The sequence below is a fragment of the Pelophylax lessonae genome, assembly GCF_965119305.1.
Source record: "Pelophylax lessonae genome assembly, chromosome: 5".
Lineage (NCBI taxonomy): Eukaryota > Metazoa > Chordata > Amphibia > Anura > Ranidae > Pelophylax > Pelophylax lessonae.
The window spans coordinates 550,393,493-550,419,992 of NC_138772.1; the positions used below are offsets into that span (position 1 = coordinate 550,393,493).

At 44.2% G+C, this 26,500-nt stretch overlaps 1 protein-coding gene across 1 annotated transcript in view; it reads right to left on the minus strand.

Moving 5' to 3' along the window:
• Positions 1 to 26,500, minus strand: part of PTH1R (parathyroid hormone 1 receptor) — a 560,628-nt gene that overhangs the window by 251,643 nt on the left and 282,485 nt on the right. Inside the window, exon 2 of the mRNA XM_082258610.1 lies at positions 25,125 to 25,221. Coding sequence (XP_082114736.1) covers positions 25,125 to 25,221 — 97 coding nt within the window. The remainder of the gene's footprint in view (positions 1 to 25,124; positions 25,222 to 26,500) is intronic.

A 26,500-nucleotide genomic window follows, 5' to 3' on the forward strand; every position in this document is an offset into this window, starting at 1 on the left:
ATCTATTTATGTATTTATTTATATTGTATATATATATTTTTTCTATATATATATATATATATATATATTTTTTTATATATATATATATATATATATATATATATATATATATATATATATATATATATATATATATATATATAATTATTTATATTGAATATATTTATTTATTTTGTACTGTATATATATTTATTTATATTTTATATATTTATTTTTTGAGGGGGTTTCGCTACTATTAACTGCTTGCCGTCCAGGCCAATTCTGACAATTTCTTACATACACTATAAAACCACATTTATTTTGTATATATTTATTTATAGTGTGTATATTTTTTAATTTATTTTGTATATATTTATATTGTATTTTATTGTATATATTTATTTATTTTTTGAGGTGGTTTCACTACCGGTAACTGCTTGCCGTCCAGACCAATTCTGACAATTTTCACATACACTATTCATTTTGTATATATTTATTTATTTTTATTTTATACATATATATATATTTTTTTTCTTTTATATATTTATATTGTATATATTTATTTATTTTTTGAGTGGGTTTCCCTACCATTACGCTTGCCATCCAGGCCATTTCTGACAATTCTCACATACGCTATATAACCACATTTATTTTTTATATATTTATTTATATATTTATTTATATTGTATATATTTATATTGTATATATTTATTTATTTTTTGAGTGGGTTTCACTACCATTACCGCTTGCCGTCCAGGCCAATTCTGACAATTCTCACATTCGCTATATAACCACCTTAATTTATTGTATATATATATATATATATATATATATATATATATATATATATATATATATATATATATATATATATATATATATATATATATATATATATATTTATATTGCATATATTTTTTTCTTTATTTTGTAGATATTTATATTGTATTTATTTATTTATATTGTACATATTTTTATTTTTATTTTTTTTAGGGGGTTTCACTACCATTAACCGCTTGCCGTCCAGGCGAACTCTGACAATTCTCACATATGCTATATAACCAAAAGTATTGGGACACCTGCCTTTACACACACATGGACTTTAATGGCATCCCAGTCTTAGTCCGTAGGGTTCAATATTGAGTTGGCCCATCCTTTGCAGCTATAACAGCTTCAACTCTTCTGGGAAGGCTGTCCACAAGGTTTAGGAGTGTGTCTATGGGAATGTTTGACCATTCTTCCAGAAGCACACTTGTGAGGTCAGGCACTGATATTGGACGAGAAGGGTTGGCTCGCAGTCTCCGCTCTAATTCATCCCAAAGGTGTTCTATTGGGTTGAGGTCAGGACTCTGTGCAGGCCAGTAAAGTTCCTCCACCCCAAACTCGCTCATCCATGTCTTTATGGACCTTGCTTTGTGCACTGATACGCAGTCATGTTGGAACAGGAAGGAGCCATCCCCAAACTGTTCCCACAAAGTTGGGAGCATGAAAATGTCCAAAGTATCTTGGTATGCTGACGCCTTAGGAGTTCCTTTCACTGGAACTAAGGGGTCAAGCCCAACCCCTGAAAAACAACCCCACACCATAACCCCCCCTCCAGCATATGATTTGAACCAGTGTACACAGCATGGTCCATAAAGACATGGATTAGCAAGTTTAGGGTGGAGGAACTTGACTTGCGGTCAGAACTCTGTGCAGGCCAGTCAAGTTCCTCCACCCCAGACTGGCTCATCCATGTCTTTATGGACCTTGCTTTGTGCACTGGTTGCAGTCGTGTTGGAACAGGAAGGGGCCATCCCCAAACTCTTCCCACAAAGTTGGGAGCGTGAAAATGTCCAAAATGTCTTGGTATGAAGACACCTTAGGAGTTCCCTTCACTGGAACTAAAGAGGGCAAGTCCAACCCCTGAAAGATAGCCCCAACACCATAATCCCCCCTCCACCAAATGATTTGGACCAGTGCACAAAGCAAGGTCCATAAAGACATGGATGAGCGAGTTTGGGGTGGAGGAACTTGACTTGAGGTCAGGACTCTAACTCACTTGAAGAGCCTGGTATGGAAGGGGGGGGGGGACCCGGGGCCTTTTTTTCTTTATTTTTTCAATGGCTGGGGGCCGGCAATTGTAACCGCAAATCATTGTAAATAGGATTTGACTTTTTTTTTCTTTACAAATGTAATTTTGCTGCAGCATGTTTTATACATGCTACAGATGCTCCAATTCACAGGCAGACTAAGGGGACCCCCCAGGCACTATATTTAAAGGATTTTTTCATTTTTATTGTTGCATTGTAGGCATCATTAAAATCACTGCTCCTGAAAATAACGATCATTTTTATTTTTTTTATTAATCCATGTACCCCAGGGCTGTACCTGGTCCCCCAAACCCCTTTTATGGCCAATTACTTGCATATAAGCCTTCAAAATGGGCACTCTTTGATTTTTCCTGTTCGGCTTCCATAGACTTCAATGGGGTTCGCTGCTTGGGTTTGACCATTTCCCCTGTTCGGGAGTTCTTCTGTGAACTGAACCCGGGGGGGTTGTTCGGCCCATTTCTATTAATGACAAACCGCAATTTGCTGCCCTTCCTCTACATTGATAATGACTATACAGAGAAACCAGGCGGATGACTCCAATCGCTAAAACTGTTGCTGTCATTCTGTTCCTGTCTCCTGCAGCTTTACATAAAAGTATCCTAATTACCAACACAGATCTACACCCCTTTCTATACCTTCTCTCTATGGAATTTATTTTATTCGCGCATTTCTCGCCGTTTTCTCTCTAAACCCCCCTACCCCCACTGCAGTGCCTTTCACCACAATTGTGATTAGCTGTGCAACGGGTCACACCCCACACTGTCCTAATTGGAGTGATTATTGCATATTTATGGCCAGCGTGATAAATATGTACGCAGGCTTCTTCGCTAATCAATACCGCCAATGAAATGTAAGCGTCGCAATTATAGGTGAGCGCTGATTGCTGCTCAGTGATTATTAATTTGCTGTTTGTCATTATGCAGCATATGTTCACCATGGATCTTCTATCCCGAGGGATGGGTAGAATGTTCTAGATAGAAGGAGCACAGCGCAAATCTTCCTGCACTGTAATATTGAGGATTGCAGTTATATCTTATTTATATACATGGATCATTTATGGACCCAACGGGCCTTTAGATATACTCTGATATTTAGATACTGAAAAGCTATTGGGAGCTTTATAGACAAAAGTCTACACAAGTGACATCAGCGCTCTCCAGATATAAGATACAGTATCTACCAGGGGCGTAACTACAGGGGTTGCAGGGGTTGCGATTGCAACCGGGCCCCATGCTCCAGGGGGCCTGTGTGGCTCCTCTGTACACCTGGATAGGAGGGGCGGCGGGGGCAGCATGTAGAGAAATCACTGTCCTCCTTTTTCCAGGAAGGGGGCCCACTGCAGAACTTGTGAAAGGGTCACGCTGTGGGACCATAATAAAGGGCCCCACAACGAGAGTAAAGGGCCCCAGGATCAGTGGGAAGAGCCCCAGGCTTGAAGGGAAGGGCCCCGGCCAGGGGTCCGGGGGGCCCTTCATGGTTTCTTGCACCAGGGCCCTGAAGGTTCTAGTTACGCCTCTGGTATCTACCTTTTCATGTGACAACACTGAAGAAATGACACTTTGCTACAATGTAAAGTAGTGAGTGTACAGCTTGTATAACAGTGTAAATTTGCTGTCCCCTCAAAATAACTCAACACACAGTCATTAATGTCTAAACAGCTGGCAACAAAATTGAGTACACCCCTAAGTGACAATGTCCAAATTGGGCCCAAAGTGTCATTATTTTGTGTGGCCACCATTATTTTCCAGCACTGCCTCTTGGGCATGGAGGTCACCAGAGCTTCACAGGTTGCCACTGGAGTCCTCTTACACTCCTCCATGATGACATCACAGAGCTGGTGGATGTTAGAGACCTTGCGCTCCTCCACCTTCTGTTTGAGGATGCCCCACAGATGCTCAATAGGGTTTAGGTCTGGAGACATGCTTGGCCAGTCCATCACCTTTACCCTCAGCTTCTTTAGCAAGGCAGTGGTTGTCTTGGAGGTGTGTTTGGGGTCGTTATCATGTTGGAATACTGCCCTGCGGCCCAGTCTCCGAAGGGAGGGGATCGTGCTCTGGTTCAGTATGTCACAGTACATGTTGGCATTCATGGTTCCCTCAATGAACTATAGCTCCCCAGTGCTGGCAGCCCCTGATCATGACACTCCCACCACCATGCTTGACTGTAGGCAAGACACACTTGTCTTTGTACTCCTCACCTGGTTGCCCCCACACACGCTTGACACCATCTGAACCAAATACGTTTATCTTGGTCTCATCAGACCACAGGAGATGGTTCCAGTAATCCATGTCCTTAGTCTGCTTGTCTTCAGCAAACTGTTTGCAGGCTTTCTTGTGCATCATCTTTAGAAGAGGCTTCCTTTTGGGATGACAGCCTTGCAGACCAATTTGATGCAGTGTGCGGCGTATGGTCTGAGCACTGACAGGCTGCCCTTCCACCCCTTCAACCTCTGCAGCAATGCTGGCAGCACTCATACGTCTATTTCCCAAAGACAACTTCTGGATATGAGGCTGAGCACGTGCACTCAACTTCTTTGGTCGACCATAGCGAGGCCTGTTCTGAGTAGAACCTGTCATGGTAAACCGCTGTATGATCTTGGCCACCGTGCTGCAGCTCAGTTTCAGGGTCTTGCCAATCTTCTTATAGCCTAGGCCATCTTTATGTAGAGCAACAATTCTTTTTTTCAGATCCTCAGAGAGTTCTTTGCCATGAGGTGCCATGTTGAACTTCCAGTGACCAGTATGAGAGAGTGAGAGCGATAACACCAAATTTAGCACACCTGCCCCCCATTCACAGCTGAGACCTTGTAACACTAACGAGTCACATGACACCGGGGAGGGAAAATGGCTAATTGGGCCCAATTTGGACATTTTCCCTTAGGGGTGTACTCACTTTTGTGAGAAACTTTATATTATACAGGAGTGACATCACCGCCCTCCAGATATAAGATATATTATACAGGAGTGACATCACCGCCCTCCAGATATAAGATATATTATACAGGAGTGACATCACCGCCCTCCAGATATAAGATATATTATACAGGAGTGACATCACCGCCCTCCAGATATAAGATATATTATACAGGAGTAACATCACCGCCCTCCAGATATAAGATATATTATACAGGAGTGACATCACCGCCCTCCAAATATAAGATATATCATACAGGATTGGCATCACCGCTCTCCAGATATAAGATATATTATACAGAGTGACATCACCGCCCTCCAGATATAATATATATTATACAGGAGTGACATCACCGCCCTCCAGATATAAGATATATTATACAGGAGTGACATCACCACCCTCCAGATATGAGCAAAGTCAAATGTTTTTAATTCATACAGAATGTAATGAATCAGGAAGATATCTCATTATGGCCACTAGATGGAGCTGATGATCACCGTAAATTATTCACTGTAAAGTATTTATTTTCAATGATCATCAGCTCCATCTAGGGGCCACATTGTGTTTTGCTTTTTCCTGATACACCTTATTCTGTATGAATGAAAAACATTCGACCTGGAGAGAAAAATAGCTAAAATAACATTAATTTTGCCCCCATGCGCACATAACAAATGTATATTGAGCTTCACAGGATGAACAGTTCCGCAAATGTTTTATGCATGCAACCCTATTTGTTACAGTAACACCACCTGATCTAAACAGGCCTTTAAATAGTGAAATTTGTAAAATAATAAAATAAATAAATAATAATTTAAAAAAAAAAACGGATAAATGATAATAAAAACAAAATAAATATAAAAGAATAAACAAAATAATAAAAAATAAATAAAAATTATTTTAAAATGAATAAATAATAATTAAATAAAAAAATAATAAAAAAATAACAAAATAGATTAAAAAAATGAATAAATAATAATAAAAATTAAAACAAACATGTAATCCAGTGGTAGAGTTTGGATGATAAATGATAATAAAAACTAAATAAATATAAAATAATAAAAAAATAAATAAAAATAATTTAAAAATGAATAAATAATAATTAAATAAAAAATGAATAAAAAATAAATAAAATAACAAAATAGATTAAAAAAATGAATAAATAATAATAAAAAATAAAATAAACATGTAACCCAGTGGTAGAGTTTGGATGATGATTATAAAGTTCTGTGACTGTCTGATCACACACACAGCTCCTACGTCTTATACTGACAGATGGAGCTCTGATACTGCACCTTGTGTGTGATCGACGAATCCCCGGATTAGTCACCTCCTTGGAAGTGCCGCTGTAATCCGATCGATGGTGTAAATTTCTGCTTGGATCAGAGAAAAGGCGCTGATCATTACAGGCAGCAGATTCAGGGGAATTGGAAGTCTGGTTTATAACAGACTTTCTGTGATATTGATCTGATATCGATCGGAAATACAAACTAAATGCTACAATAATTTGTTCGTCAATAACCTATAATAAGGGAGTGAAGGCAGCGCAGAGCTATCACCGTCATACATTACACTCCCAGTCAATGCTCTGAGTTATCCGTCACTAGAATTCCCCTGATGGTAATAAATAAACAAGAAGATAAAAGATAAAAGAAACTAGAAGACGTTAACCATCGACAACCAGAACTTTGAAGCTGAAAAATAATTTGCTTACGTTCTGCTTTCCCTATTCCCCTCCCCTCCCCAATCATAAGGCTAAATAAAACATTTCCATTTTCATGACATACTTTATTTTAGACACATTAATCTCATCACGGAGTCTCTGTGCTTCTCTATACAATGCAATCAGATCATGGCTGGTGGGAGGGGCCGTACATAGCTTGCTGAAAACATCACAGCACTGGGCCTCAATACTCCTCCCAAGAGTCCTCAGCTCTGATGCAAGCAGTGGGAGGAGTTATGCAAATATCCAAAAGCCTTGATGGGATAGGGTTAGTCTGGAGGATTGGACGTTCCTAGACCGGCTGCATAGGTAACGCCCACATGTAATGCTGAGTCATTCCAGGAGAGGAGTCGGTACAACTGGGCAAGACTGAAGGGAAGGGTCGGTACTAGGGATCGACCGATTATAGGCAAAGCCGATATGCACTTTCCCCGATATATCGGAATCGGCCCCTGAGGTTACCGATATTTCGTAAAGTGCTTGTACCAGAGTGATGGCTTACTCCTTTTTTAACGGATGTGACTCCCTCCAAAATTGAAGGAGAGAGAGAGGGGGATGAGAGAGAGAGAGAGAGAGAGAGAGAGAGAGGGGGATGAGAGAGAGAGAGGGGGGGTTAAGAGAGAGAGAGAGAGGGGGGGTGAGAAATAGGGGGGTGAGAGATAGAGAGGGGGATGTGAGAGAGAGAGAGGGGGATGAGAGAGAGAGAGAGGCGGGATGAGAGAGAGAGAGAGGGGGGATAAGAGAGAGAGAGATGGGGATGAGAGAAAGAGAGAGGGGGGGATGAGAGAAAGAGAGATTGGGGGTGAGAGAGAGAGAGAGGGGGATGAGAGAGATAGAGAGGGGGGGATGAGAGAGAGAGAGAGAGGGTGAGGTGAGAGAGGCGGCTCTAGCAATCAGTGGCCAATAGTCTCAGGTGGAGGGGGTGGCTTTTTTGCTGCCCCCCTGCAAAGTGCTGCCCTAGGCCAAAATACAGCACTGACCCCGGTACCGGCGTCCATAACCGATGGTCGGCTGTCTTGTAATGACAACCGATGCAGCTGATAAGCCACTCGGCTGTCATTATAATGTCCCCCCCCCCCCCCTCCCGCGGCTCGCCAGGGTCTCCCGTCCCACCAGGAGACCCAGGCAATCAGCCTGCACGGCCGCCAAAAACCCGATCAAAGTCGTATTCAGCTCTGATCGGGTCCCCATGTAAAAACCCGGAAGTCATGTCATGACTTCACTTCCGGGTACTCGGCGCCAGATTAAAAAAAATGACAGCATTCAAAACAGCCAAACTTGGTGCTTTGAATGTTTTTAAGTGCAGAGGAGGGGTTTGGGGTCTTTTAGACCCCCAGATCCCTCCACAAGAGTACCTGTCAAGAAATAAAAATAAAAATACATTTTTTTTTTAATGTACGGAAATATCGGCGCATATCGGCCGATACTGATATGCATTGGCAAAAATATCGGTATCGGCAATGGAAAAACCAATATCGGTCGATCACTAGTGCATACCCCAGTAAAAGGGCTTATTGGATGAAGAGTGGACAGGAGGGGGCAGCAGGACTGCAGACCCCATAGTGGGGTGTGAAATGAAATAAAGTGCGCTCTCTCTAAAATAACGGAATGAGCTAAACCAAAGCTCAGGAATGCAAATGCTAGCGCTCTATAGAAACGTGCACAGAGGGTCACTGATACTTTCCAACATGTGAAACAACACAACATCAACAATTGATACAATGTGAACAAGTGATAATACCAGATATGACGCGTATAATAACATGAATAAATGTGCATTAAATAATAAAATGTGATGAAATTAAAAATTTCCAAAACAGAAAAAAGTCCCCAAAAGACCTCTATTGCGGGTTGTTTAATCAAACAGCGCCAAATGGTGTAGAGAGCGGAAAGGATGTGTAGAGAGCGGAAAGGATGCTATCCCAAAGCTTTCAAAGTTCTGCATGCATCACCATCGTGCTCAGAAAATAAATGGCCGCTTACCAGACCTCCAAGGTCAAAAGGCATGTATACAGCCCTCAGCTGAAAGGCATCGATCTGAATCACCGTCTCTGTAACCCCCGGAAAGTCAGAGGCTCGCAGCTCTCAGATAGGGATGGGGATAAAAATGGAGGACCAATAGTGCATTAACCTTTAAAAACTGCATTTATTAAAAAAGAATCGCACTTACAGATAAATTGCTTGAATCTAGCTTTGGTTTAGCTTAGGATCCCTTTCACACATGCGGTCCCCGTTTGTCCGTTTTTCATCCATCCGTTGACGGATGAAAAACGGACATCAATGTATCTCTGTGTAAAAACGGATGACAACGGATGATCATCTGTTAACATCCGTTTTCCTCCGATTCCGTCCATGTCCGTTTTTTGGAACGGATCAATGCCCTATTTTTCATTCGTCAAAAAAACGTATCGAACGAAAAACAGATGTAAACGGACAAACGGTCCGTTTTTCATCCGTTTTTGCATTGGTAGTGGATGTACAAAAAAACGGATGAAAAATGGATGCAAAATGGATGCAAAATGGATGAAAAATGGATGCAAAATGGATGAAAAATGGATGAAAAATGGATGAAAAATTAGATGAAAAATGGATGAAAAAATGGATGAAAAAATGGATGAAAAAACAGATGAAAAAACAGATGAAAAAACAGATGAAAAATGGATCAAAAACGGATGAAAAACAGATGAAAAACTGATACATTTTGACGTGACTGAACTGATGAACTGAACGGACTGCATGTGTGAAAGGGGCCTTATTCATTTTTTTTTTTTTTTTAGAGAGAGCAAACTTTATTTAATTTCACTTCAGCCCCTTTCACACGAGCGATCTGATCAGATCCGCCTGTCAGTTTTTTATCCGAATCTGATCGGATCCCCCATGCATCGTTATGGGGCAGCGGATGTCAGCGGTGACATGTCCGCTGACACCCGCTGCGCCATCTGTATTCGATCCTGTCCGTGAAATCCGGGCAGATGGAAACCCTTTTTTGCATCCGTCCAGGGGATCGGATCGGATGGGATCGGATGAAAGCGGACAGGCGGTCCGCTCTCATCCGATTACCCCATAGAGATGCACGGGGCTCTGACACCTCCCTCTCCACTCACAGAGCGGAGAGGGAGATGTCACCTGCCTGCTCAGCGGGGGATCTGTGTTTACGATCCCCTGCTGAGCAGCACGGATCCACCTACGTGTGAAAGAGTCCCAGGGGCAGCAAAATTCAAATAATGGCTACTGCACCCTTTACCAACTTTTCCAGTTACATAGTGGAGTGTACTTGATGAACAGTAGACTGGAACAGTTAGCAGGGCTGCAAATCCCATAGAGGAGGATACCGGGTAAACAAAGGACCAGACCAGGCAGTGGGACTACAGACCCCATAGAACAAAACAAGCAAGTCTAAACAGGAAGCCAAGGATGATGTACAGGAAGACAATCTAAGCAAGAAAGAGGCTGAAAATAACCTCACAAAAAGTAGACTTAGACACAGGTAGGAGTGTTGCTTGGACATTGACTGGACACTGGTCCTTTAATTAGACTTGCCTGTTTTGCTGCCTGCCCTGACCTCAGGCCTGCAGGAGCTCAGGAGCGGAAGATCTCACTGTAGCAGGCTGGAACGCGGTGCGGATGAAAGGATACCAAAATGCAGGCATGAGGTCAAGGTAGGCAGCAAAACAAGAAAGTCAAAACAGGCAGCAAAGGATGATGTACAGGAAGACAATCTAAGCAAGAAAGAGGCTGAAAACAACCTCACAAGAAGTAGACAGACACAGGTAGGAGTGTTGCTTGGACACTGACTGGATGCCGGTCCTTTAAATAGACATGCCTTTTTTGCTGCTTGCCCTGACCTCAGGCCTGCAGGAGCTCAGGAGCTGAAGACCTCATTGTAGCAGGCTGGAACGCGGTGCAGATGAAGGGATACCAGAATGCAGGCATGGAGTCAGGCTTCCTGTTTAGACTTGCTTGCTGCCTGCCCTGACCTCTGGCCTGCAGGAGCTAAAGACCTCACTGTAACAGGCTGGAACATGGTGCGGAGGAAGGCAAATCCGAAAGCAGGCATGAGGCAAAAACAGGCAGCAAAACAAGCAATTATATTTAAGGACCTGCTTCAAGTGTCCTAGCAACACTACTAACTGTGTCTGAGTCTACTTCTGGTGAGTTTGTTTTCTGCCTGTTTCTTGCTTAGATTGTCTTCCGGTATATCGTCTTTGGTTTCCTGCTCAGACTTGCCTGTTTTGCTGCCTGCCCTGACCTCTGGCCTGCAGGAGCTCTAGAGCTGAAGACCTAACTGTAGCAGGCTGGAACATGGGGCAAAACAAGCAAGTCTAAACAGGAAGCCAAGGATGATGTACAGGAAGACAATCTAAGCAAGAAAGAGGCTGAAAATAACCTCACAAAAAGTAGACTTAGACACAGGTAGGAGTGTTGCTTGGACATTGACTGGACACTGGTCCTTTAATTAGACTTGCCTGTTTTGCTGCCTACCCTGACCTCTGCCCTACAGGAGCTCAGGAGATGAAGACCTCACTATAGTAGGCTGGAACACGGTGCGGATGAAGGGTTACCAGAATGCAGGCATGGAGCCAGGGCAGGCAGCAAAACAAGCAAGTCTAAACAGGAAGACAAGCTAAGCAAGAAAGAGGCTGAAAACAACCTCACAAGAAGTAGACTCAGACACAGTTAGGAGTGTTGCTTGGAAACTGACTGGACAAGTCTTAAATAGACTTGCCTGTTTTGTTGCCTTCCCTAACCTCAGGCCTGCAGGAGCTCCGGAGATGAAGACCTCACTGTAGCAGGCTGGAACACGGTGCAGATGAAGAGTTACCGAAATGAAGGCATGGAGTCAGGGCAGGCAGCAAAAAAAGCAAGTCTATTTAAAGGACCTGCTTCAAGTGTCCAAGCAACACCCCTAAAGGTGTTTGAGTCTACTTCTGATGAGGTTGTTTTCTGCCTGTTTCTTGCTTAGATTGTCTTCCCGTACATCATATTTGACTTCCTGTTCAGACTTGCTTATTTTGCTGCCTACCCTGACCTCTGGCCTGCAGGAGCCCAGGAGCTAAAGACCTCACTGTTGCAGGCTGGAACGCAGCGCGGAGGAAGGGATACCACAATGCAGGCCTGAGGTCAAGGTAGGCAGCAAAACAAGCAAGTCTATTTAAGGACCTGCTTTGTGTGTCCAAGCAGCACTCCTAACTGTGTCTGAGTTATTCTGGTGAGGTTGTTTTCTGCTTGTTTCTTGCTTAGATTGTCTTCCCGTACATCATCTTTGGTTTCCTGCTCAGACTTGCCTGTTTTGCTGCCTGCCCTGACCTCTGGCCTGCAGGAGCTCTAGAGCTGAAGACCTAACTGTAGCAGGCTGGAACACGGGGCAAATGAAGGGATACCAAAATGCAGGCATGGAGTCAGGGCAGGCAGCAAATTAAGTTAGCCTAAACAGAAAGACAATCTAAGCAAGAAACAGGCTGAAAACAACCTCACAAGAAGTAGACTCAGACACAGGTAGGAGTGTTGCTTGGACACTGGTCTTTATAGACTTGCCTGTTTTACTGCCTGCCCTGACCTCAGGCTTGCAGGAGCTCAGGAGCTGAAGACCTCACTGTAGCAGGCTGGAATGCGGTGCGGATGAAGGGATACCAGAATGCAGGCATGGAGTCAGGCTTTCTGTTTAGACTTGCTTGCTGCCTGCCCTGACCTCTGGCCTGCAGGATCCCAGCAGCTAATGACCTCACTGTAGCAGGCTGGAAGGCGGTGCAGAGGAAGGGATATCAGAATCCAGGCCTGAGGTCAATGCTGGCAGCAAAACAAGCAAGTCTAAATAGGTAGCCAAGGATGATGTACAGGAAGACAATCCAAGCAAGGAGGCGACAGAAAACAACCTCACCGGAAGTAGACTCAGGCACAGGTAGGAGTATAGCCCGGACACTGCATGCCAGTACTTAAATAGGCACAGTCCCTTTAAGAGATGTAAGCCTATGATGTCATCACCTACAACACTGGAATCTGGAAGTGCCACCACCCAGCAGGAGCCTGGCAGTAAAGGAGCGGAGAAGGTAACGCCTTGGGCAGCATAAAGAAATGGGATATCAGAATGCAGGCCTGAGGTCATGGCTGCCAGCAAAACAAGCAAGTCTATTTAAGGATCTGTTTCAATTGTCCAAGCAGCACTCCTACTTGTAGCTGAGTCTACTTCTTGTGAGGTTGTTTGGCCACTTTCTTGCTTAGATTGTCTTCCAGTACATCATCCTTGGCTACCTGTTGAGACTTGCTTGTTTTGCTGCCTGCTCTGACCTCAGGCCTGCAGGAGCTGAAGACCACACTGTAGCACTCCGTAATGCGGTGCTGAAGAAGGGATATCCGAATGCAGGCCTGAGGTCAGGGCAGGCAGCAAAACAAGCAAGTCTCAACAGTTAGCCAAAGATGATGTACGGGAAGACAATCCAAGCAAGGAGGCAGCAGAAAACAACCTCATCAGAAGTAGACTCAGACCCAGGTAGGAGTGTAGCCCGGACACTGGATGCCAGTAGTTAAATAGGCACAGCCCCTTTAAGAGATGTAAGCCTATGATGTCATCACCTACAACACCGGATTCTGGAAATGCCTTCACCCAGCGGGAGCCTGGCAGTGTAGGAGCGGAGAAGGTAACGTCTTGGGCAACATAAAGAACTGGACAAGTGTACCAATATTTTTCCAATCTGTCCAAAACTAGAAAGAAAACTATTTTCACTTCCAGAGAAGGCATTAACTAAAGTCCATTCATTAAAAATTTGGTGGAAAGACCTCCTGGAGGTGCAAACACAGCCCCCGTATTACATTGATCCCCTACTCAGAAGAGCCCTGCAGCACAAGAGCAATAATTGCCATGAGATTTGTTTATCCAACCCTATTATTGCGCAGACACAGCCCACCATCCGTCTTCATATCGCCTTCTATAAATGACCCCGGGCAGCCTTAAACCATTCCTTATGTATCATTGTTCGGTCAATGGCTGCAAATAGCCGTCAGGCCCTTGTCATGGCAAATCTCCCCAGGAGCTCCCATTCTAAACCTAATCCTGGTGGAGGGGCCTGCTGGGTGGGGGATTGATTAATGAGGGTCTGTGGGCAAATTGGAAAGAATAATGAAGTGCTAATCTATCAAACTCCAGACTGAGACAGATCTGTGCTGTGTTCTCATAGACAACGAACGTTATGTAATAGAGCAGAAAACACCATTCATAGAAGGTTCCACTGAAGCCGAACTCTGGCCTTCCCTTCAGTCTTGCACAGTTGTAGCGGCTCCTCTTCCACACTGAAATGGCTTACTCTGATTTCACTGCACACTGTGAGCTTCTCAGAATGTATATTAGAAGATGTAGCAAGTCAGAGAGCCCCTTGTCTTTCCTGGTAGAAGGACATCCAGCATCATCTAGCCCACATGTATGAGGGCTGTGCAGGGAGATGGGGAGAGTAGTGCAGGGGTCAGAGCTGAGGAGGGATGGAAATAAGAGGTGGCTAGCCTGTAAAAGAGAGCTGAACCCTGCACTCTGTGCATAGCACACCCCTTAGCCCTGCACTCTGTGCATAGCACACCCCTTAGCCCTGCACTCTGTGCGTGGCACACCCCTAAACCCTGCACTCTGTGCGTGGCACACCCCTGAACCCTGCACTCTGTGCGTGGCACACCCCTGAACTCTACACTCTGTGCATAGCACACCCCTGAACTCTACACTATGTGCATAGCACACCCCTGTACGTAGCACACGATTGAATTCTGAACTCTGTACGTAGCACACCCCTGAATCCTGCACTCTGTACATAGTGCACCCCTTAACTCTTCACTCTCTATGTAGCACACCCCTGAACTCTGCACTCCGTACATATCACACCCCCGAACCCTGCACTCTGTACATAGTGTACCTCTGAACCCTGCACACTGTACATAGCGCACTCCTGAACACTGCTCTCTGTACATAGAGCACCACTGAACCCTGCACTCAGTACATGGCACACCCCAATCTCTGAATTTGTACATAGCGCACCCCTGAACTCTGCACTCTGTACATAGCGCACCCCTGAACCCTGCACTCTGTACATAGTGAACCCCTGAACTCTGCATTCTGTTTGAAAAGCACCCTTGGACTCTGCACTCTGTACACAGCACGCCCCTGAATGCTGCACCCTGTACACAGCGCACCCCGGAACTCTGCACTCTGTACACAGTGCGTCCCTGAATTCTGCACTCTGTACACAGTGCGTCCCTGAACTCTGACCTCTGCACACAGCACACCCCTGAACTCTGCGCTCTGTACATAGTGCACCCTAAACCCTGCACTCTGAGTCTGTACATAGCGCACCCTAAACCCTGCTCTCTGTGCATAGCACACCCTGAACTCTGCACTCTGTGCACAGGGTGCTCCTGAACTATGTATGTAGCGCACTCCTGAACTCTGCATACATAGTCTTACAGATACACACGGCCTTTTAAGGGCAAACATAATGCTGATGTGGCAAGCAATGAAATTGATTTTGACACCCCTGGTCTAGCCCTTTCCTCCCCAGCCTGACTGTCCCTGGACATTGGATTTGAGATCTGACATGGCGTCTCAGCATTACATGTGTGCTACCTACAGCATTTGGCATGCAACTGCAGCCTTAAGGCAAGATTTAGGGCTCATTTATATTAGCTTTGCTTTTCGAAGAGCAATCTGAAATTGGATCGCTCTTTAGAGAGCATTTGACAGACGTTAGGGAGGCATCCTATCATCTCCTCACTGCCTACTTTAACCCCTTAAAGCTTGCAGTTGAGGAGCACTTGCAGTGCGGCCCCATTCTCTTGAATGGGTTGCATTTGGTGGTCCCTATGCCTGTTGAAAGCATTGTTTCAGCCGCAAAGCAAAGCATGGCAGCTGTGGCATGAGTACACCCCCGGACACTGCCTCTATATCTAAAGGGGGTAGCGATTGAGGTGAAGTAAAATAATGGCCTCTATGACCAAGCCCCACAAGGGCGAAACATGTTAGTTCTCTCCATGAATGGGGAATGAGAGCTGAAGCCATTTATATTACATTTTGTTTACCGATAGTGTGCCGCTCCTGGGTACGGACAGGCGCCATTTTCCAGTAGTCAAAGCACTAGTGTGATCAAGCTCTTAAAGACTTTAAAAGCTAGATTTATATTAAAAAGCTACATGAGAAGATGAGAAGATATATATTTAGGGATAACATTCTGCCGCTGAAATCTATAATATCAAAGTGTCGCTCTCCATAAATATTTCTGAAAAAAAAAAAATCACACTTGTCTAAATGTTTTGAGTACTGAAAGCGAAGATCTTTACTTTCCTAATTACGATGAATGGGAAATAATTTCCCCGAGGTTCCAGTAAATGGGACCTGAGAACAACCAGCCGAATATTTCTAGAAGTCGAAGGTAAAAACCTAAACGCGGTAATTATTACCTACACACAGGAACCGCCCAAACCACAGGCAGGCAGGAAGGTTTAGGAGAACTCTGGGGAACCACAAACAGGAAAGAATAAAAAGAAAAGAATTTCTACAAAAAGGAAAATTGAAAAAAAAAAAAACAACACGGGAGGGGCCACATGGTTTAAAGAGTTCATAAAGAAAAGTTCTGAATGCAAAAGGTAAAATCTGGGAGTGGATGATGATGCTTGTGCACAGGTTGCCTCTAACGGTCATGTGTTAGGTGCTGTTAACTTGGGTCAAAGTCCCAGAGATCTAAAGAGAAGTCGATTTTGTGCTGGTCTTTCAAGATCTTCCAGTGTCATCTTCACAGCTGGGTTCAACGTGTCCAACCATCTAGTAGCCGATCTCTGTCTTCGACTGATTCCTTTGATCTTTCCAAACATTATTTCCTTCTCCAGTGATCTCTCTCTTCTGACAGTGTGACCAGTAAAGCAGTTGCAACTTTTTTATTAGGACAGTCATAACTTCATCAGTCATACATGTGCAGAACACTTAAATAATGGGGACCTGTCCATGACTACTTCTCCTCAGTAAGCCACAGCTGTTGGTGGTCACTGGGTCCTTTAAGCAACCTTTCCAAACTTATAACCCCAGAGGAACCCTAGAAATGATCAGGTTTCAGAAAAACCATACTAAGATTAGTACGGGGGGGGGGGGGGTACTTGCAATGGCCAAATGCCCTTTAGAATGCCCCCCCCAACAGTGGTGGTCAAAATGCTACCCTTGCAGTCATGCCCTGGTTCTAACAAGTGTTCTTAGACCTGGAACTTTGCAGGGACCATCAGATAGAAGGTCAATCAACCAGAGCTTCAGCAAACCCTAGCCACCTATAGAGGAACCCTAAGGTCCATGGAACCCTGGTTGAGAATGGTTGCCTTTAAGGGAAGGAAAATATGTTTATAACTGCTGGCTCTATCACATGGTGTTGGACCTGGTACTATAGAGGCACCATGAGATGGAAGGTCAATCAGCCAAATCTCCAGGAACCCCTACCACTGCTAGAGGAACCCTGAGGTGCACAGAGCCCTGGTTGAGAATGTCTGCCTTTAAGGGAAGGAAAATATTATTATAGCTGCTGGCTCTACCAAATGGTGGTAGACCTGGAACTACGGAGGCACCATCAGATGGAAAGTCAATCACCCATAGCTCCAAGAACCCCTAGCTGCCTCTGGAGGAACATTAAGGTCCATGGAACCCTGGTTGAGAATGGCTGCCTTTAAGGGAAAGAATATATTATAACTGCTGGATCTACCAAGTTGTGGTAGACCTGGAACCATGAAGACACCATTAGATGGATGGTCAATCAGCCATAGCTCTAGGAACCCCTAGCCACCCCTAGAGGAACCTTAAGGTCCATAGAGCCCAGGCTGAGAATGTCTGCCTTTAAGGTAAGGAAAATATTTTTATAACTGCTTGCTCTACAAAGTGGTGGTAGACTTGGAACTATGGATGCACCATCAGATATAGAAGGTCACTCGGCCATAGCGCCAGGAACCCCTAGCCACCTCTGGAGGAACCCTGGCTGAAAATGTCTGCCTTTAAGGGAAGGAAAATATTATTATAACTGCTGGCTCTACCAAATGGTGGTAGACCTGGAACTATGGAGGCATCATCAGATGGAAAGTTAATCACCCATAGCTCCAAGAACCCCTAGCTGCCTCTGGAGGAACATTAAGTTCCATGGAACCCTGGCTGAGAATGACTGCCTTTAAGGGAAATAAAGTATTACTATTGCTGGCACTACAAAGTGGTGGAAGACCTGGAACCATGGAGGAACCATTAGATGGAAAGTTAATCAGCCATAGCTCTAGGAACCCCTAGTCACCTCTAGAGGGACCTTAAGGTCCACAGAACCCAGGCTGAGAATGTCTGCCTTTAAGGGAATGAAAATATTGTTATAACTGCTGGCTCTACCAAGTGATGGTAGACCCGGAACTATGGAGGAACCATCAGATGGAAGGTCAATCAGCCATAGCTCTAGAGGAACCCTAAGGTCCACAGAACCCTGGTCAAGGCTGCCTTTAAGGGAAGGAAAATATTTCCATAACCATATTTTTTATTACATAAATAGCAAAAATTGACATGCTGTAACATTTCAGGATCACGTCTTCTATCTGGCAATTTTCTTGGAAAGCGTTCTGAATGTCAGCTTGTGAAAGTCTCACTTATGACGCGCACAATGCGGATATACATCGCAATTGTCATTTTATCAAATCTCCAGGTAATTGTCATATTTTCAGATAGGAAGCCAATCGGGTCTGCATGTCAAGATTTATTAAACTGCATCTCTTGGATCAGATACGGCGGTAATGCGGCTTGAAGTATGAGCAGAGCAGGACGGGAATTATAATTGTGTAATAAGGTTGAGGCTCTGGAACATCTGCCAGCCATGAATATTCTCAGTGCGATGGTTTAGATGAAGATAATAAAGATATTGGAGGAGAGGAGGAGGATCCAGAGGGGAGATGGAAATGGTTTAATCAAAGAGTTATTCTGTTTAAATCTGGAGGTGAAGAATAAATGCCACTTATTACTTCCGGCAATTCTTCCCGATTCTCTGGACTTTATCATAGAGATTATCCCCGAGATGATAGACTCCCCTCTGGGCTTCATCTTCTCTATGGATCCCAAACTGATATTCCAATTTACACAACTCCTCCCCTCATTATACACCGGAGTCACTCTCTGCTCAACTTAGAATGTAATAATTCATTGTGAAGGGTCTGTCCCTCCATATCAATCTACTTCTCACTCCATCCATCCATCCATCCACCTATCCATTCCTTCCTCCCTCTGCTATGAATCTATCCCCCATGCATTTAGCCATCCATCCATCCATTCTTCTCACTATTCACCCATGTAATTATCAATCCATCCTGCCATTCTTCCCTCCCTCTGCTATTTATCTATCCATCCATCCCCCATGTATCCGTCCACCCATCTCCCTTTCTATCCCTCCATCAATGTACTTATCCATCCATCTCCTCACCCATCCCCCATCCCCAACCCTCACATCCATTTATCTCCCTATCTACCCATCCACCCACCCCCCATCTATTCAACCATTGATACATCCATCCATCCCAACATCCATCTAATAATCTCTCCATCAACCTGTCCGTTCATCTATCCATCCCTCTGCTATGTATCTTTCCCCCATCCATTCATCTCGCCATTCCTCCCTCCCTCTGCTATCTATCTATCTATCTATCTATCTATCTATCTATCTATCTATCTATCTATCTATCTATCTATCTATCTATCTATCTATCTATCACCTTATCCATCCATCTCCCCCACCCATACACCCCTACCCTTTTTATCCATCCATCCCCCCATGTATCCACCATCTCTCTTTCTATCCTTACATTTCCTTAATCCTCCATCTCATCATCCATCCTCCCCCCTATCCCCTACCCTCTCATCCATTTATCCACCTATCTGTCTATCCAACCATCCATATTCCTATTCATCCATCCAACTGTCCGTCTGTCCATCAGTCCATCCACTCAACCCCCTACCCTTTTATCTACCCATCTCTCTCTCTCTCTCTATCCATCTATTAATCCATACACCCTACCCTTTTTATCTATCCATCTTTCCATCCATCCCCTCATCCATCTCCCCCATCCCCTACCCTTTCATCCATGTAGCCACCTACAGTGGGAAACATATTTATTTGATCCCCTGCAGATTTTGTAAGTTTGCCCACTTACAAAGAAATGAAGGGTCTAGAATTTTTATCATAGGTGTATTTTAGATGATAGAGACTAGAATATCAACCAACAATCCAGAAAAAAAACACATGATACAAATGTTATAAATTGAGTTGCAGTTCAGTAAATAGTATTTGATCCCCCAAACAAAACATGAGTTAGTACTTGGGTGGAGAAACCCTTGTTGGCAATCACAGAAGTAAGAGGTTTCTTGTAGTTGGTGATCAGGTTTGCACACATCTCAGGAGGGATTTTGGTCCACTCTTCTTTACAGATCTTCTCTAAATCTTTAAGGTTTCTTGGCTATCTCTTGGCAACTCGAAGTTTCAGCTCTCTCCATAAAATTTCTATAGAATTCGGTTCTGGAGACCGGCTAGGCCACTCCAAGACCTTAATGTGCTTCTTCTTGAGCCACTCCTTTGTTGCCCCTGCGGGATGTTTTGGATCATTTTCATGCTGGAAAACCCATCCATGACCCATCTTCAGTGTTCTGGCTGAGGAAAGGAGGTTCTCATCCAAGATTTTACAATACATGGCCCCGTCCATTGGCCTGTCAATGCAGCAAAGTCGGCCTTTACCTTTAGCGGATAAACAGCTCCAAGCATGTTTCCACCTCCGTGCTTACTGTAGGGATGGTGTTCTTAGGGTCATAGCATTTTCTTCCTTCAATCACAGCAAGTCCCCCTCCTCAAGAAGACACATGTACAGTCATGCCAATGAACATCTAAATGATTCCAAGAAGGATTGGGAGAAAGTAGTCAGATGGGACCAAAATTGAGCTCTTTGGCTTTTTTCTTCCTCCAAACGGCAAGTCGAGTTGATGCCTAAGAGCTAAATTTTTTCTCATTTGACCACAGGACTTTCCCCCAATCCTTCTCTGAATCATTTAGAAGTTCATTGGCATGACTGTACATGTGCCTTCTTAGGGCTCTTTCACACGGCCGCTCCGAGTTTTTATTCCGCTGCGGCACGTTTTTTTTTTTTTTTTCTTTTTTTCACGGACACGGATGACATTTGTTTCATCCGCTCCGTATGTCCGCATAGCATCCCATCCGTTTGCGGATGATAAACGGATGTAATGCGTGTCTATGGGGATTGCGGATGTCAGCGGATGACACCGCTGACATCCGATTTTGCTTCCTTTCCGTTTTCTAAACGGAAGAAAAAAAAGGGTTCTGTTCCGTTCCAAAAAATGGAACAGAACTGAAAGGACGAAAATCGGATGTCAGCGGATGGTCATCCGCAATCCCGTAGACATTCATTATGTCCGTAAATCATCCGCAAAAATATGGGATGAAATATGGACATACGGAGCGCCCGTGTGAAAGAGGCCTTAAGGAGGGGGACTCGCCGTGTTTGAAGGAAGAAGAATACTGACTATGACCCGAAGAACATCATCCCTACAGTCAAGCACAGAGGTGGAAACAATATGCTTTTGGCCTGTTTCTCTGCTAAAAATACAGGCCGACTTCTTTGTAAGTGGGCAAACTTACAAAATGTGCCAGGGATCAAATATTTATTTTCCCCACTGTATCTGTCTATCCATCCATCCATCTGCCTGTCCATCATTTCATTTATTCACTTAACCCCCTACTCTTTTATCTATCTATCTATCTATCTATCTATCTATCTATCTATCTATCTATCTATCTATCTATCTATCTATCTATCTATCTATCTATCTATCTATCTATCTATCTATCTATCTATCTATCTATCTATCTATCTATCTATCTATCTATCTATCTATCTATCTATCTATCTATCTATCTATCTATCTATCTATCTATCTACTGTATCCATCCCCCTATCTATCCCTTCATTTATCCCTCCATCACCCTGTTCTTTCACCCAACCATCCATTTGTTGATCCCTATATCCCCCTCTTGTCTATCCATCCATCCATCTCCCTGTTCTTCCACCAATCAATCCATCCATTTGTCAATCCATACATCCACCCACCTATCCATCCATTCACCCCCCTATCTATCCATCCATCCATGGAAATACCCTACACAGTGCCAGGCCCTCTAGGTGTCATTGTTGGGTTATTTGTAGATGAGTTTTAGGTTTTAGGCCCAATGTGAGAAAAGAAATGATCACAACGCAGAGCACTCATAAGTCTGTGCGGAAGGTCCTGGAGTATTAGGTGAACGCACAGCGATTGTGGCGTCATTGTTCCTGCAGTAGAATGAATCTGTCCGGAGTCTGCAGACACCCCTTTACCCTTCCATCAAACTCCCATTCTCTGGGAATCATCCCAACCCAATATCTGGCCGATATTCCGACCTACAATGACCTCATCCATCATCCATCCCAATAACACTCACTTGTCTTCTTCAAATTCAACTCTTCATCCATCCATTTCCTTATCCATCCATCCATCTATCTTTCTATATATCTCTATGTAAACATTCTCAGAGTTCAGTCCAACTTTCAGAATAACATTCTTTGGATGTATGTAGAAATGGTCACACATAGAGAAGAATTCTGAGCAGTACAATCCTATTTGTCATCCTGTCAGCACAGTTCCCATAATGAAGGGTCTGGTATAGAACAGATTGGATCTGGGAAAGAAATGTTCTATAGACTAAAATATTCTTCCAGATAGAACGTCTGATAACGCATTTTCCCAGGGTGAGCCCTCCGTGTAGGAGCAGCATCATGGAGGACCCACCATGGAATTCTCCTGGATCTCCGGAACCCTGGACTGGTTCTGGTTCCCTCTCCCATCAGTCTAAACTGAGACAGAACCTGACAGCTTCTTTAACCCCTTATCTACCAAGGTACAGTTATAAACGGAATGGTAGACAAGGGGTAAATAAATCTCACAGATTCAGCAGCCATGAGCTGGGTACCGGCTTTCTCATAAACTATTATGGGGTTCTCAATGTGTGCCTATCACCCACTGGTAGCACCTGCAGTGAATTCTAGGCTCCCCCATTCCTCTGGGGAGCCCCGGAGCGCGGAAAACAGGGAGAGCACGAGAAACTCCTGCAACGAATAACCCCGGGAGCAACGTGTTGTATGTCACTGATACTAGTGTAGCCGAAGATGCAGCTATTCACATACAATCTGTGCTTGAATAGCTCCATTGGACGGAAAAGGCTACATTTGGGGTCTCCATAAGGAGTACCTCTCACCTGTCCGTGCTATTACATGTGGGGGGTTTCTAGCTCCCTTGTGATTGCAATAAGGTAGCCAATAATAAATAAAAGACAAAATTCCACTTCTAGTAGAAACCTGTCTTCCGTCATAAAATGACACGTTTTCCTTCAGCTCTGCGGGCGGCTGAGGGTCACTGAATGTTCTTTAGAGACATAAGTGTCCTCTCAAAGTGCTGGACGGTTTACCGATCCCAGGTGAAAGGTCCTTCTGGCTCACCCATCAATTAATATCCAATAATAATCTGTTTGCTGTTTACCATATCAACAAACAAGAGAGATCTAAGAAACATTGTGTCTATTAACCTGGTAAAACGAGAAATCATCTCACTCTTACCTACAAGAGTCCCTATAGGACCATATCAGTTCACCGTCCATTCTATGTCCTGGAGCCTGGATCCCCGGCACAAGGCATGCTGGCTGCTGGTCAGAGATTGAATCCAGACCCAGCCTTGCTGACCCCTGGTCAGAGAGTGAATCCAGCCTTGCTGACCCCTGGTCAAAGAATAAACCAGACTCATCCATCCAACCATCCATCTATCCCCCTATATATCCATAAATTTATCCTTCTATCCCCGTTCTTCATCCATCCATCCCCTCCTATGGCCATTACAGACAGCAGTGTTTTCTTGAAGAGCTGGACATCCATCTATCCATCCACTTGTCGATCCATACATTCACCCCCTACCTGTCCATCCATCCCCCTATCTATCCCCCTATCTATCCCCCTATCTATCCCCCTATCTGTCTATCTATCTATCTATCTATCTATCTATCTATCTATCTATCTATCTATCTATCTATCTATCTATCTATCTATCTATCTATCTATCTATCTATCTATCTATCTATCTATCTATCTATCCATCTATTTGTGGATCTGTACATTCACCTACATCCCCTTATCTATTCATCCATTCCCCATCTATCCATTCTCCTATCTATCCATTCATCCATCCATCCCCCTATCTATACATCTATTTGTTGATCCGTACATCTATCTAATCTAATCTATCTCCTGTTCTTCCACCCATCCATCTGTGGATCCATAGATCCTCCCCCCTATATATCCATTCATATATTACCCAATCTATCCATTGTTTCATCCATATAGCCCCCTGATCTATCTATCTATCTATCTATCTATCTATCTATCTATCTATCTATCTATCTATCTATCTATCTATCTATCTATCTATCTATCTATCTATCTATCTATCTATCTATCTATCTATCTATCTATCGCCTAACCATTTATCTACTGTATCTATTTATCATTGATATCCTAACCATTTATTATTTATCCATCTATCTATGGATATCCTATTATTCTGTCTGTCTGTCTACATAACTACTGTATCTATCCCCGTATTTATCCCTTCATTTATTCCTCCATTACCCTCTTCTTTCACTCAACCATCCATCTGTTGATCCATACATCCACCCATTCATCCATCCCCCTATCTATACATCTATTTGTTGATCCGTACATCCACCCACCTATCCATCTATCCATCCCCCTATCTATCCTTTCACCCATTTGTAAATCCATACATCCACCCACCTATCGATCCATCCATCCCCCTATCGATCCATCCATCCTCCTATCAATCCATCCATCCCCCTATCTATCCATCCATCCCCCTATCTATCCATCCATCCCCCTATCTATCCATCCATCCCCCTATCTATCCATCCATCCCCCTATATATCCATCCATCCATTCAGGCTTGCTCAGCACTGGTAAGAGAGGGAGCCATGGGAATACCCTAGACAGTGCCAGCCCCTCTAGATGTCATTGTTGGGTTATTTGTAGTTTATTTTTTGGCCCAATGTGAGAAAAGAAATTATCACAATGCAGAGCACTCAATAGTCTGTGCGGAAGGTCCTGGAGTATTGGGCGAATGCACCGTGATTGTGGCGTCAATGATCCTGCAGTAGAAGTGAATCAGTCCGGAGTCTGAAGACACCCCTTTACCCTTTCATCAAACTCCCATTCTCAGGGAATCATCCCAACCCAATATCTGGCCGATATTCCGACCTACAATGACCTCATCCATCATACATCCCAATAACACTCACTTGTCGTCTTCAAATTCAGATTTTGTTCACATTCTCCTTTTGCTACGCCAAGGAGGTAGATCTGTTCCTCTTTGGTGATGACATCATCGGCATCCACCTGGAGAACAGAAGAAAGAACGTCAAAAGTTTATCGGGGGAACCCACTTTAAATAAAATCACATTCATCAAAACAAGATATAAATATGTTCTGTAATACAAATTGAAGACATGCTCCGGAAAGGTCTATTCATACATGTATACTGCCCCCTATAGTGTATGAGAAAAAAAACATGCACTTGGAAGGCGCGCCGGACCAAAGAATAAAAAAAAAGGTCCAAATGAATTTGTTAATTTATTAGTTTATACTAAAAACATCCAATGCATTTTAAAAACAGCCAACGTGTTTCGAGGGTCAGAAAAAAACTCCCCCTTCATCAGGAAATCAGTTAAAATAAGAACCTTGAATGGACTCAAATTAGAGTTTTCCTGTGAGACCCACCTCTGAGCACCATCCCTTGGTTTCACCCCTTACCCACCTCTGAGCACCAACCCTTGGTTCCACCCCCTACCCACCTCTGAGCACCAACCCTTGGTTCCACCCCCTACCCACCTCTGAGCACCAACCCTTGGTTCCACCCCCTACCCACCTCTGAGCACCAACCCTTGGTTCCACCCGCTACCTACCTCTGAGCACCATCCCTTGGTTCCACCCCCTACCCACCTCTGAGCACCAACCCTTGGTTCCACCCCCTACCCACCTCTGAGCACCAACCCTTGGTTCCACCCCCTACCCACCTCTGAGCACCATCCATTGGTTCTGCCCCCTACCCACCTCTGAGCACCAACCCATTGGTTCCACCCCCTACCCACCTCTGAGCACCAACCCTTGATTCCACCCCCTACCCACCTCTGAGCACCAACCCTTGGTTCCACCCCCTACCCACCTCTGAGCACCAGCCCTTGGTTCCACCCCCTACCCACCCCTGAGCACCATCCATTGGTTCCACCCCCTACCCACCTCTGAGAACCACCCATTGGTTCCACCCCCTACCCACCTCTGAGCACCATCCATTGGTTCTGCCCCCTACCCACCTCTGAGCACCAACCCATTGGTTCCAACCCCTACCCACCTCTGAGCACCAACCCTTGGTTCCACCCCCTACCCACCTCTGAGCACCAACCCTTGGTTCCACCCCCTACCCACCTCTGAGCACCAACCCTTGGTTCCACCCCCTACCCACCTCTGAGCACCAACCCTTGGTTCCACCCCCTACCCACCTCTGAGCACCATCCATTGGTTCTGCCCCCTACCCATTTCCCAGTACCTCTCCTTTTAGAGAATAAAGAACCAAGTATCATTTTGGGGCGATAAAAAACTTAGAATGGAATTTGTTAAC